General features: G+C 51.5%; 1 protein-coding gene across 14 annotated transcripts in view; it reads left to right on the top strand.

Annotated features, from left to right (window-relative positions):
* The window catches only part of MTCL1 (microtubule crosslinking factor 1), a 130,482-nt gene extending 117,521 nt beyond the window's left edge, over window positions 1-12,961 (top strand). For 10 of the 14 annotated variants that reach the window (XM_086682479.1, XM_086682478.1, XM_086682473.1 and 7 more), the window contains 2 exons: window positions 3,877-5,416; window positions 11,760-12,961. In XM_086682479.1, the coding sequence (XP_086538605.1) occupies window positions 3,877-5,416; window positions 11,760-11,954 (1,735 nt within the window). In that variant the 3' untranslated portion in view covers window positions 11,955-12,961. Of the gene's footprint in view, window positions 1-3,876; window positions 5,417-8,966; window positions 9,082-11,759 lie in introns of all 14 variants that reach the window. The other 4 variants (XM_086682477.1, XM_086682482.1, XM_086682481.1 and 1 more) reach the window with 2 other exon arrangements.
* Window positions 12,962-14,093: the final 1,132 nt, after the last annotated feature.

Here is a 14,093-nt window from a genome sequence, read left to right as displayed (position 1 = left end):
ACGTTAGTTATGATATATTTTAGGTCATACAGTGATAGGATGTATCTAGAACAACACATCCAAGCAAAATTTGTTTATTTTTAAACATTAAAAATATACAACTGTGCGGAAAGTTCAAAGATTTCCCGTACACAGCCCCCGCCCCCAGCCCCACACACACGCTTTTTCTTTATAGATGAATACATGCTATTTCCACCACAGGAAACTTCTCCCCAGGGCAGTTCGCAGTTTCCAGATATCCTCATCCCTGGTTTTCCTGTAAACTTCGAGTCCATGAATTATTGCCTCCTTCGCATTTTGCCCTGTATCAGTTCATCCCAAACCATCCAAGACCACGGAGGTGCCTTTCTGTCCTTCAGGCTCTGTCTCGTCCGGTCATTCTCGGACAGTCCAGGGCCGCATTCGAGAGTGAGAGCCTGGTTTCACATGCACTCCTGCCTCTCACTGGCTCTGTGCCCTGGGGTGCGTTAGGTAACTGCCTTGTGCCTCAGTTTCCTCATCTGTAAACAGGAGGTGTTTCAATTTCTTTACAGCTTAAATGTGTTACTACACGGAAAGCAATGCCTGGCACAGACTTAAGAGTCAACAAAGTTCAGCTACCTTCACAGAGCTCCTCCCTGCCCAGGAGCTCTTAGATTTTATCTTATTTTTTAAGTGTTTTTTTTTTAATTTTTTTAAGGTTTATTCATTTTTCAGAGAGGGGGAGAGCATGGGGGGGCGGGTAGGGACGGGGCGCAGAGAGAGAAGGAGACACGGAATCCCAAGCAGGCTCCAGGCTCCGAGCTGTCAGCACAGAGCCCGACACAGGGCTTGAACTCACAGACCATGAGATCATGACCCGAGCTGAAGTCGGATGCTTAACCGACTGAGCCACATAGGTGTCCCTAAAACTTTATTTTTTTTTTAGTCATCTCTACACCCAGCATGGGGCTTGAACTCGTGACCCCGAGATCAAGAGTCGCATGCTCTTCCTACTGAGCCAGCCAGGTTCCCCTCTTATTTTTTTAGCTTAATTGCTGTTGTTAATTTCAAAAGTCATGCATACTTGAAAAAGTTAACCTTAAATTAAAACTTAAATAGCACAGCACCAGAGATATTATTAAAACTTACACATCAAAATGTCCGAGGTAAGAAAGTCCATGTGTCCTCCCCGTCCTCCCCTTTTCCCTCTTGCTTCTAGCGGTTTCGTGTCTTCCCTCCATACTTTGTTCTGTGCGCCTTCACACACTGGCGTGTATTCCAGATGTGTTCTCGTTTTATATCTGTTTCACCTTGCCCTCTGCTAAGGCTGGTGCGGCCTCTTTCTCCAGCCACATCACCTCTGTTCCACGATATCCATCCACACCCTTGAGGCAAAAAGTCCCCACACAGGTGCCACTGACTTAACTCTGAGAGTGGTTCCTTTACAGGCAGAAATTGGGGGCTAGACAAGCCATGTCCGAGAAATGCAGAAAGGATTGGGGTTTCAGTGCCTGTAGAGTACTTCCGGCCGGCAGTGAGAAGCGTTCTAAAGCTCATTATTAATTCAGCAGCTCCTTGACTTGACCGGAGGCAAGAAGAGGGAAGTCACACTTACCAGAAAGCTTAAAACCCCTAGTGATAAATCAACCCATCCCCTCTTGTTTCTTTTTAGTTTCAATGCTAGGTATAGCCAGCTTTCTGTTATTCACAGGGCCATGGGAGAGTTTATAGATTATTTCTCACACACAAAAAAAATACCACCCACTTTTGCGTCTAGTGAGAAATAACAAGGTAGAAGACCTACTGCTATCATTTGTAGCCTGCTCTTTTACCCCAGGGTGGCGACCCCGAGAGCATGTGACCCCAGGGTGAGGGCAAAGCCACCCAGAGCTTTACATGTTCTGTGGGCCAGTCCTTGTGGTACATAGACCCCAACTCTGGCCTCCCCATCATGCATGGATTTTGCAGTGGGGTGGCCCACGTACTCTCCACCTGGGACCCGTTGGGCAGCACCTGTTGTTAATTTCATGGTCTAGAACCCTAGGGATTTAAACTTCTGTTCGTGGTGTGCAGATAGGAGTATGTCCCATGAGAAAGTGGTCTAGCTGCAGAGGCAGTGAGTCTGCAGACTTCTTCCCTCCCCTCTAGCCCATCAGGAGGGATTTCTGACCAGGGGGTCCAGGCCTGAGCTGGCAGGCACAGCCAGTCCCAAGCCTCCTTCCTGGCCACCACTTCTTTGCCCTGGGGGATGGGGGTAGGGGGTTGACAAGCTGCCTGAGCACTCTAGCAACCTCCTGTCTTAGCATTTTGGAATCCCCAGCACCTCATACAGGGCCTTCCCCGGGCGTACAGGTGGCAGTCGGTAAATTCATACCAAATAGAAATATACAGAATGAAAGCGCTGATATATTGAGGCATCTACATCCAAATCCACATCGATCAGGCCGCACTTATCCCAAACTGGCTGTTCCTTTAACTCACCTGTCCTTACCCTCCTGGCGTGTGTCTGTGTGTCCGAGGGAGTCTTCCTCTTGTCCAGGAATACGGAAGAGAACAAGAACAAAAAGTAGGCTTGGCCCTAACGGAGGGAGCAGACAGGAAGGGACAACTGAAACCTGTTGGTGGATTTGGACAGGACCAGATGGAATTTCTGTTTGAAGCGGTATTTGCAAATTATGTGCACATCTGTCCCACCTTCCACTTCCCTGCTTCCTTCCACATCTTCGGTTTGGCCTCTGCAGATTACGCTTTGTACAGTTGAGCCTTGAACAACACGGATTGAACTACACGGCTCCACTTAGTTGTGGATTTTTTCCAGTAAAGACAGTATACTACTGTAAATGTATTTTCTCTTCCTCATGGTTTTCTTTTCTCTCTTTTTTTTCTAAGTTTATTTACTTTTGAGAGAAAGAGAGAAAGAGAGACAGACAGAGGCGTGTGCAGGGGTGGGGCAGAGAGAGGGATACACAGAATCTGAAGCTCCAGGCTCCGAGCTGCCAGCACAGAGCCCAATGCGGGCTTGAACTCACAGACGGCGAGATCGTGACCTGAGCTGAAGTCAGATGCTTAACCGACTGAACTACCCAGGCGCCCCCTCATGGTTTTCTTAATACCATCTTCTCTTCTCTAGTTTCCTTTATTATAAGAATACAGCCTTTAATACATACACAAAATATGTGTTAATCGACTGTTTATCGAGAAGGCTTCCGTTCGACAGTAGGCTATCAGTACTTAGGTTTTGGGAAAGTCCAAAGTTATATGTGGGATGTTGACTGCGTGAGGGCCGGATCCCCTAACCTGCGTGTTGTTGCAGGGTCCCCCGTGCTTCCCGAGAAGCACATCCAGTAGAGGATGAGGCCAGTGGGTGAGCAGGACTTGGGATTATAGCTCTGATGTTGTGGTGTCCACCCCCTGCCCGTATGCCATTAGCTGGTGTGGGATCAGGACGGGGCTGTGTTCCTGTCCTACCACGAGCACCTGCCACAATGCCTAGAATTCTGGAAACTCCTGGTAGGTTAGGAATTGAAGGCACTCATCAGCCAGGTTTCCCTCTTCCTGTGGAGCATCCACAGGCCAAAATGAAACCATTCCAAAGTGGGTTTGGACCTTAGCTCTGACTTCCCCGGAGCCCAGCCTCCCACTTGTTCCCATAGTATTTGAGGGTCACCTGTATTAAATTCTGACTAACACAAGGCTTCCAGAACAACTCCAGAGCCACGAAGAGTCCGTTAAACATCCACAGGGGGCAGCTCAGGAGAGCAGCTAGAAGGTGTCCCAGCGTTCGGGTGGTGGAGACTGACGCACAACAGGCACCTGTCTGGTGGTGGGCAGGACGCGCATGTCGTGTGTCGCCTGTCGCGCGGGGTCAGGGGGTGGCGGGTCAGCTGATGCCCTCTTCTCTCCCCCTTTTCCCAGGGCTGTGTCCGTGTCCTCCATGTCCGAATTCCAGCGTCTGATGGATGTCTCTCCCTTCCTGCCGGAGAAGGGCCTGCCGGCTGCTGGCAGCAAGGAGGATGTCACCCCACCCCTCTCTCCTGACGACCTGAAGTACATCGAGGAGTTCAACAGCAAGAGCTGGGACGAGAGGCCCCCGGAGCCCTGGGCAGACAGGACCGAGGGGGGGCGGGCAGGGGACGAGGCCGGCGCCGAGTCTTTTCCCGACTCCTCCTGGTACCTCACCACAAGCGTCACCATGACCACAGACACCATGACCAGCCCCGAGCACTGCCGGAAGCAGCCTCTGAGGAGCCACGTGTGCACCGAGCAGGCCGGGCTGCGGGTGCTGCATAGCCCACCCGCGGTCCGGAGGATGGACAGCATCGCGGTGGCAGGCGGCGAGGGCAAGGGCCACTCGGAGCCCGAGTGCCCGTTTCCCACAAGCAGAGCCAGGGGGGGCACTGGAGACTCAAAGGGGGGGCCCTCAGAACATGTGCTTAGCAGGTGGCCTTGCGCCACCTCCAGACACCCCCGAGACTACGTGGAGGGAGGGCTGCGCCCCCTCGAGAGTGCCCTCTGCGCCCCCCTGGGTTTTGCGTCCCCCCTGCACGGCCTACAGATGTCCAAGAACATGAGTGATGACATGAAGGAGGTGGCCTTCTCCGTCAGGAACGCCATATGCTCTGGTCCCCCCAAGCCTCCTCTCAAGGACATGGCCTGCCAGACCAACGGGTCCCGGACGACAGGGACACAGACCGTCCAGACCATCAACATCGGCCTGCAGACCGAAGCCCTGCGTGGCAGCACCATCACCAGCAGCCCCCACAAGTGTCTCACGCCAAAGGCGGGGGGTGGTGCCACGCCCGCGTCGTCTCCTTCCCGCGGCCTTAGGAGCAGGCAGGTGGCCCCTGCCATCGAGAAGGTGCAGGCCAAGTTCGAACGCACATGCTGTTCCCCCAAGTACGGGTCTCCCAAGCTGCAGAGGAAGCCCCTCCCCAAAGCTGAGCAGCCAAATAGCAGGACCTCCCTGGGGATGGCCCAGAAAGGGTGCAGCGGGTCAGCCTGGGCCCGCTCCACCACCACAAGGGAGAGCCCCGTGCACACCGCCATCAACGATGGCCTCTCCAGCCTCTTCAACATCATCGACCACAGCCCCGTGGTGCAGGACCCCTTCCAGAAGGGGACGCGGGCCGGCAGTCGGTCTCGCTCAGCAGAACCTCGGCCAGAGCTGGGCCCAGGCCAGGACACCGGCCCCGATTCCCGGGGACGGTCCCCGAGCCCCATCGGGGCTGGCTCAGAGACGTGGAGGGAGGACGGGGGAGAGGGCACGCCCTTGAGGCAGGACTTATCCGCTCCCCCTGGCTACACACTCACCGAGAACGTAGCCCGGATCCTCCACAAGAAGCTGTTGGAGCATGCCTTAAAAGAGGAGAGGAGACAGGCCCCCCACGGGCCCCCAGGTCTTAACAGTGACAGCCACATGGGAGACACGGTCAAAGCTGAACCAGGGTCCATCGAGGTAATGAGGCTGAGTATTCCAACCCTCACCCTACTAGCTCTTCTGTTTAAATGTCAGGAAAACACATGTAAACCGGGGATTGTGCTAGGTCATCTGACTTCAAGAATCTTTGTCCATAACAGGCTCTTGTGAGCTCGCAAGATACAGAGTTTATGGGAGACTGGAATAGGCAGAAACACAGGCCCCAAGCCACTTTAAAGAAAAGTTCGTATTATTATCCTCAGCAATCTTCTGAGGACAGTAAAATGAACTTCTCTTAAAGACAGCTCAGGGTTTGATTCAGGTTCTCTCGCCTGGTCTAAGTGATGGATGCTCATCTGTCCATCTGGGCTTTTCACGGGGTGGAGCCGGGGGGGGGGGTTATAATTCGCCCTCTTTCTCTGTGAATTTGTGTCCTAGAAATGTGTGTGTGTGAAGTGTGTGCTCCGTCCAGATCTTTAGCCACGGTAACACAAGAGGTGTGCCAGAGCGGGTGTGGTGGCGTGGATGCTAGAACGTCCTTCAGCAGGAACGTATGAGAATGTCTGGGTTCCAGTGCTGGCTTCAGTACAGAATAGCAGTCCTCTGTGCCCCCCCAAATTCCATACCCTCTGCAACCATGAATCTCCCTAGCAGTAACCAGGTGAGACAGACAGATATGATCAAAATCCTGTCTTCAGACAATGTGATTGTTACTATTCCCCTCTGCCTCACTTATTATCGTCATGTTATATATGACCACACATATTGTCAGCTGTAACTATTACGCGATTATTATTACATCTCCCTTAACACTCACCAATCAGTCGACCTTGAATTTTGTTCTTTTTTAAAACATTTTTTTAACGTTTATTTATTTTTGAGAGAGACAGAGACAGAGCACAAGCAGGGGAGGGGCAGAGAGAGGGGGAGACACAGAATCCAAAGTAGGCTCCAGACTCTGAGCTGTCGGCACAGAGCCCGACGCGGGGCTTGAACCCACAAACCGCGAGATCATGACCTGAGCTGAAGCCGAATACTTAACCGACTGAGCCATCCAGATGCCCCTGAGTTTTGTTCTTTTTTTACTTAAGTTCATTTTATTTATTTTGAGAGAGAGAGTGTGTAGGGAGAGACGGCGGGAGAGGGGCGGAGGGAGAGAGAATCCCCAGCAGGCTTCACGCTCAGCGCAGAGCCCGACGTGGGGCTCAAACTCCCGAATTGTGAGATCATGACCTGAGCCAAAATCAAGAGTCAGACGCTTACTGAGCCACCCAGGCACCCCTGAATTTTGTTCCGATGCGTGTCCACATACAGTATGTCCGTACCAAACCACGTTAAAAAAAAAAACAATCCTCGTTTCCACTTCAAGAATGAGCAAAACGAAACAAAACCTGACGGTGATGTTGGGACTGGAAGGGTGAGGGTGCCAGCCTCATGCCGTGAGGAAGCACGTGCTCTCCACCCTCAGTGAGACACTGTTCGGCCAGTGAGCCCACGTGTAGACTTGAGGGTGAGGCTCACTCACCACCAGCCCGGATGGACGGGCTCCACGGCGTGGAATCCAGATACGCATACCCGTTCTCCAAGCAAGGCAGCCCCTGCCGACGGCATGGGTCCGAGGGGAGAGAAATACGCTCCCTGGGCTACCCCACTGCTCTGCTGCCACAGCCCAGGCAGCCCTGGCTTCCCAGGCGAGGAGAAGGGGCAGGTGTATCTCCTGTATCACCTACAGCCCCACATTTCCCTCTGGGGGAGAAGGATGGTTCCCAGTCTAACCCACCAAGGAGTATTCAACCCAGAAAGCAGAGTTTAAATCTGAGGTAGGTCAAACCATGTCAAATTGCCAGCGACCTACAGAAATGGCGATGTCTTTCATTCAACTCAATATTGATAGCATATCGGCCATGTTTCAAACATATGAGGCTCTGTGATAGTTGTTGTATTGAGAGTTGATAGTATTGACAAGAACAAATACCATGGTTGAATGTTCTCGGGTGACAAATTGTGTCTGCTGTGGGCTTCTGTTAACCCCCATCCCTCCAGGGCCCTCAGGTAAGTGACTCTGACTCACTACTGCAGAGAGTTTATTTGTGGGAATGTCCTACCTTCTTAGGGCTCTGGAGGAATCAGTTGAAATTAGGCTCTGTCCCAGAGCATTAACTGGATATGTCTGCAGTGCCCAGTAATAGTAGTAACTAGAAATTAATTTTTAAGAACCAAAAAGGGCTCTGAGTTGCAGTGAATGCTCCAAGCCGTCTATGATAATAGAAGGACAACTGCTTCATGGGTAAATCACAGTTCTAAGGCATGAAAATTGTTTTATCAGCACAGAGCTATGCCCGCCCCTTGCCCCTCTGGTCGTGTCTAAAGTTCCCATTTAGATTTTCTTCTCCCTGGCTGAGCTTGCTGCAAACAGGTGATTGGCCAATTGGTAGGGAGCACAGCACATTTTCGGGGATTCAGAACCTGTGTGGAACACTCACTGGCAGAGATTAAATGTTTGCAGGCTCTTTTCCCTTTTCGGTTGGAATTTTGCGTGTTCTAGATTCCAGTGGAATTAGTCCTTGTCTGAATTGACTTAGTGTATTCGGCCCACTGGAAACCCCTTTATGTAGTAAGTAGTTCCGGGCTTTCATTTCCAAATCACCAGGACTAATGCTGATTGCCAGCCTGCCCTGAGCGCCCCGCTGTGTGGACCCTTCCCTGAATGTTCCCTCAGACACCTGCACAAGGGAGGGGGAGGATGTGGGCATCCCCCGCCGGAGGCATGATGGGAAATCTCCCTGTCTTTTCTTGCTTCCATCCCATGTCTCCGTTTTCCCTCTTTTTTTATTGGTTTTTTAAACAGTTTTTTTAATGTTGATTTATCTTTTGGGAGAGAAGGAGAGACAGAGCGTGAGCAGGGGAGGGGCAAAGAGAGAGGGAGACACAGAATCCAAAGCAGGCTCCAGGCTTTAAGCTGTCAGCACAGAGTCTGACGTTAGAGCTGTTGGATCATGACCTGAGCCGAAGTCGGACGCCCAACCGACTGGGCCACCCAGGCGCCTCTATTTGTCCTCTTTTTCCCTTGAAGCCATGGCTCCAGTTCTACCTTGCAGAGAAGCATTCTCTGTGAAGGAAAAGAATAATCTGGAAATGCAGTGCTGTTCTTTCCTCCCGTGTCTAGTGGAACATACCAGAGGAAATCTTCAGTGTGAGCAGCGGTCACGTGATCATTGTGACTAAAACAAACAGCCGTTAATGCTCTGTTTCAAATACAGCAGTCGTGTGATTTCTCTCTCTCGGCACACCGACGGGTGTCTGAAATGCTGAAGGGCAAATCAGGGAAGAGCAGAAAGGAGGGAGAGGTCTGTTGCTGTTCCATGGTGAGGGTCTCTCTGCGCTCTGGACCGACTAGACCCATGCAGAGAGAGACGTGCGTAACCGGGCGTGCACCTGTCCGCTTCTGCAGCCCTCGCGTGTCTCCTCGTAGCCGTCCCTGGAACTGCCACTGGGCTTGTTGACTTGAAACCTTTGCTGTTCTTCTTTTTTAAAAAATATTTTCCAACCCACTTGCTTTTCTTTTCTTTTCTCTGTCTGTTCCGTCCAGAACCAAACTGTCTTACTAACTGCCCCCTGGGGACTCTAGCCCTGCCTGCCTCACGCCGTAAGTGCTTTCTACCTTCGCTGCACACCGTCTGGAAAGGTCACTTGTGTAACTCGGGGTTGGTATCTGACACTCAGAAGCAAGGCCAGATCATGCCAGGTAGATCTTCCCTGTCCGTATAGCCCACCGCCTGCGCTGGCCTGGCGCTCATCTTCAGGGACAGACTGGCAGGCGTAGACCTTCCCATTTGCTCACGGAGTGCCGACTGCTCACTGTGCAGGACGGTTACAGGGGTGCTGCTGAGATTTCCGCTGTCCTGTGCAGTTTGCAGCCAGTATGCTTCCAGGGGTACAGGGATCCTGGCTGGAGAGGGCACTGTCTCCGTCACAGAGGCCTAGCCTGCGGGGGTCTGTGAGCCACGTATTTTCCCAGTCGGCCTGCATCTGCTCGCTGGTATTTTGCAGGCACACATACACCACCAGATGCCAAAACGAGGGGTGACCATAACGCGATGAGGCGTTTCCCTGTTTTTCTACAACCACCTCAGAAGGAATAAATCCAAACGTATCTTGTCCTTCCAGGTGGTCACCGTAGGTGACATAGCAAGCGCTCAATTAACATTTGTCAGATGACTCAACAACAAAGCCATCGCTTGCTCCAAAGAACAGTCTCCCAGAGTTGCCTTCAGGGCCACTCGAGCGCTCGGACTGCTAAATCCAAAAGTGCAGCTGGCCCCCTCAAAGACTAAAAGCATGCTCCAAAGATAAAAGGTCACATCGCCCATTGCAGGGGCCTCCCTGAGAAGGACAGGATCGTTTGCTTGCATGTGCTGGCGTGTTACGAAAGACAAAGTTCATTCCCCTGAACTCGTGGTCACACGTTTCTTCCTGTAGGGGCTTGCAACCAGATGCTAGTGAAGAAGTCGTGTCACGCCGTCTAATAAAAAGCCCTCCAGGCTGCAGGGGTGTTGGAAGAACCCTATAGCAGCAGCCACACCAGGATTCAACACGTGTAACACACCCAACGCTGCCCCCACGTGCAACACACCCAACACACTCCTACCCATACACAGCACACGACGCTCCTGTGTACAAGATGCCACACGACGCACATATACACAACATACGTCCATACACGTACAACACACGCATACACAATGTGCACGCATATACAGCAGTACAACACAACAGGCCTACACAACACGATGCTGCACATACAGCATACATACCCAATACACTTAGACGCTAAACAACACACACAGTGCAAACAGTACGCAACACACACTCCCACACACAACTCTTACAATGCGGGGAGCAGAGACACCAAAAGACAAATCAGTGGCAGATCTCCCAAGCCATGCATCCCCCCCCCCCCACCCCCGTGCACAGGGCTGAGGTGAGGTGAGGACAGCTCACCCTGCCTAGTTTGCATTTCAGCTATTTCAGGCCGTTTCGTGGGCGAGGTCTTTCTGGTTGTCATGGCTCCCATCAGCACAGTGCTTTGTTAATCAAGGCTTCCCCATCCTGTCCTATAACACGCGCGGTCACAAAGAGGCAGGAAACGTCTAGGAGTAGTCGCCAAGGTTAACGCCATTTTCTGCCGAGCCCACAGGGAGGCAGGGACCACCTCACTCCATCGCTCTTCCAGAAGCACCAGGCCGGTGCTCCCCCTCCTCCTCACGTCGCCCATCCACATCGCCCACCAGTCTCTTCCCCACTGTCACTCCCCTGCTCCGCGGATTAACCTTCCTCATCCTGGCCTCTGCCCTTGCTTGTCGCATCTCTGTCACCCCTCCGACACCTTTCCTGACCGGCTCTGAGAGTCTGTGTTCTCTGTCATTCTTCATCGCAGTGGTTTGCCATCTCAGCTTTTTCTTGTGTGAGTGTCACGGGGGCGGACGGGTTCCGCCCTGTGGGACTCACTGTCTCTGCACACCGCCACCGCCTTTCCGTGCGCCAGCATGTTCCAAGTTTGGGCACCTGTGTCTCCTGTCCTGCAGACTGGGGACAAGTAGCTCCACGTTCATTAACACCAGAAAAGGAAGAGCAGCCCTGGAGAAGAAGTGGTATAGGGGGTTCGCACCATGGTTGGGCGTGTCCTGCAGGAACTGTCCTCCGAGGGCATAGGATGCCTGTGACAGAAGCACAAGCACGCTCTGATGCCACTTTTTTAAGTGCTGCAGCAAGGAACAGCCATTAGAGAAAACCAGACCGAAGTTAAAATTTCTGCCCGCAGCCTTTTTTTCCATGGGGGTTTGTTGAACCCACTGCCAGTCTATTGGGAATAAACACTAGCAGAGTTCACGTCGAGGTGAGTCTCGTTGTTAACATAGCTGGATAAATCATCTGTCTCTTCATGGGCCTCCAACAGACCAAAGCACAGGGAGGCTGGCCTCTTAGGGCCAGGTCACTGTGGCTAATAGATCATTCGGGGCGGGGGGGGTCCAAAAGGATGGGGTCAGCTGGGTCAGGCTATGACCAGGTGGCCTGTGGCTTTCCCCACCGTCCAGAGGCTCCAGCCCAATTCTGAAGATGCTGCGTAAACATACCCATCTCATGGCGTCGCCATATTTTGATCATAATTTGGTATGTTCCCATTACTGTGTCATTGATCATCCGTGTTGAACTTTTCACTTGCCATTTAAAGTTATTCTCTCCCGGCACACTAGAACATTTTGAAGTTACCCCTGGTCCGTTGCATTTAACCCGAGTCTGTTGAGAAGTGTGTGGGGAGAGTCGTCCCAGCAAGGCGTTGTCAGCCTGAGTAACCGTGTCTTTTTCTTTCTCGGCTTTGAAGGAACTACCTTGTTCCGCACTAGCTCCATCCCTAGAACCCTGCTTCTCCAGGCCCGAGAGACCAGCAAACCGTCGCCCTCCGTCCCGTTGGGCCTCACATTCCCCCACTGCCTCAGCGGCTCAGTCACCCGGAGACCCAGCCTCCTTGGAGGAGCTCGGAGAAGAGGAGCCGCCCGGGGAGAAGACACACCTGTGACGAGAGTGCAAGTTTGCATGGGTTATTGGGGACCGATGCCCCGCGATTTGCATAACCACACCGTCGTCATCAACCAAGCTCCGCCCACAAGGAGAGATCCAGCTTTCCCAAGGTCAAAGAATGTTTCTTAAAACACACACAGCTGCTGAATGTCCAACCTGTGAACCTGAGATGTTTCTAGAACGAAACCGTAAACGTGCCTGTAATAACTTAATTTTTTTCATAGCTCAGAAAACTATTTTTGTCTCCATCTTTTTTACACACAGTATATTAAACAAACAAACAAACAAAGCTAGGTAAGATATAAATAAATTTAAAAAAATAAAAGTTTTAAAGGTGTACATTTTAAGAGATTCTGAACACCCTTGCTCTCAATACTGACTGCCTCTCTGTTAAATTTGCACTGTTACATTTCGGTTTGGTTTCTTTCCACGTTGAATTAGAGTGTTTTAAGTTAATATTGTTTTGTCAGTGTTCTTGTTTTTTAAGAATTTTTGAAATGCTTCAGACTGTGTGATTCAGTGAACTTTTTGTAGTGAAAAAGCCATGAAGCCAGTCGACGAGACAGATATCCTCTCTACAGGAGGGGGTACACGTCAGCATTTTTGCAAAGGTACAGAGTCCTCAGCTGGGCTTACCGAATTCGCTGTATAATCCACATACTCTACTCGACTTGCACGTCTTTGGGTTCGAAGCACTGGGGTGCATGTACATACACTGCTGTGTGGTCTCAACCATCGCGTAAGTGTGAGTCCTCTGTCCCACCGTAACACATTGTGAATCCCTCGTACTGTACTTTTATCGTTGTCCTCTTGCATTGAGACACAACGGCAGTGGCATTTTTAAATTATTGTTAAAGATGAACTGGCAGTATACGGTGTTTGCCCCAAATTTTCTTGTTTAAGGAAAAGCACTACGAAAAGGGTACCAAACTGGATCAAAGGATCGTGCCTCGGAGTCTGTGTGAGACAATGATGAAGTGCAAATAAAGCCTTTACAAGATGGCAGCCTGTTCCGGGACCTCGTGTTTCACATGCCCTCCATCCCTTCCTAAGGGCTCAAGCTGACAGTTTTCTGGAGCCAGGGGAAGGAGGGGGAGGGGAGGTCATGTAAAAAAGGCAACAGCGGCCAGCACATCTCCCTGGGGACACACGGCACGTGCGTGATACGCCGCATCTTCCCTGTTCCCCGTAAGAGTGCCCTGAGGTTGATGAAAGGCACCTTCGTTCTTGTTGAAAATATGGTGGCGGGTGTGAGGAAACTTACCCACGAGCCGGAAGGTGCCCGGCCTCTCTGCCTCTCCCCAACTTGAGAAAGCGGGGGTGGCGAATCACCAGGATGATGTTGCCTCATGAGATGTAGCCCAGCCTGTCAGTGTGCGACCCACTAGGGGTCTGCAAGGTGGTGATGTGATGCTCCCAAAGAGGGTAAGAACTACGTCAGGCCGAAGCTTCTGGCCTCGGTGTTCCGTTGACCCGACAGTGCTGTTCTCTAGACTGGCCAACAGAGTAAGTTGTGTTCCCATGTGACCAAAGTTCCATCTTTAAGCTAAATATTTTCCCCCCGAATGGAAAATACCAACTGTTGGTGAGGACGTGGGGACGCTGGAACCCTGGTGCAGTGTTGCTGGGGATACAGAATGGTGCGGCCACTGTGGAAAACGGTGGTTCCTGAAGTTCAGCAAGATGATCTACGATCCCGCGGTTGTGGCCGTAGGCCCAGAAGAACTGAAAGCTGGGACCTGAACGGATATCTGTCCTCCCCTGTTCATAGCAGCATTATCCACAAAGCCAAACGGTGGAAAACAGCCGGGATGCCAAATCGGTGAATGAATGGTAAACAAGATGTGGTCTGCACATACACTGGGCTACTGTTCAGCCTTAGAAAGGAAGGAAACTGTGGCACATGCCTCCTGCCACCTGCGCGAATCTCAAGGCCGTGAAGTGAAATAAGCCAGTCACAAAAGTAATAAATAGTGTATAACTCCCCTTATACGAAATACCTGGAGTAATCACATTACATAGTAACATTACCAAAAGTAAAATAAAGGTTACCAGGGGATGGGGATAGGAAAGAACAGGGACTTAGTGTTTCATGGGTACAGTTTCTGTTTGGGAAGATGAAGTTCCAGAAACAGAT

This window comes from Puma concolor, chromosome D3, assembly GCF_028749965.1.
Source record: "Puma concolor isolate L17-30 chromosome D3, mPumCon1.1.hap2, whole genome shotgun sequence".
Classification (NCBI taxonomy): domain Eukaryota; kingdom Metazoa; phylum Chordata; class Mammalia; order Carnivora; family Felidae; genus Puma; species Puma concolor.
Note: the sequence above shows the minus strand (reverse complement) of the source record. Positions and strands in the feature narration are given on the sequence as shown.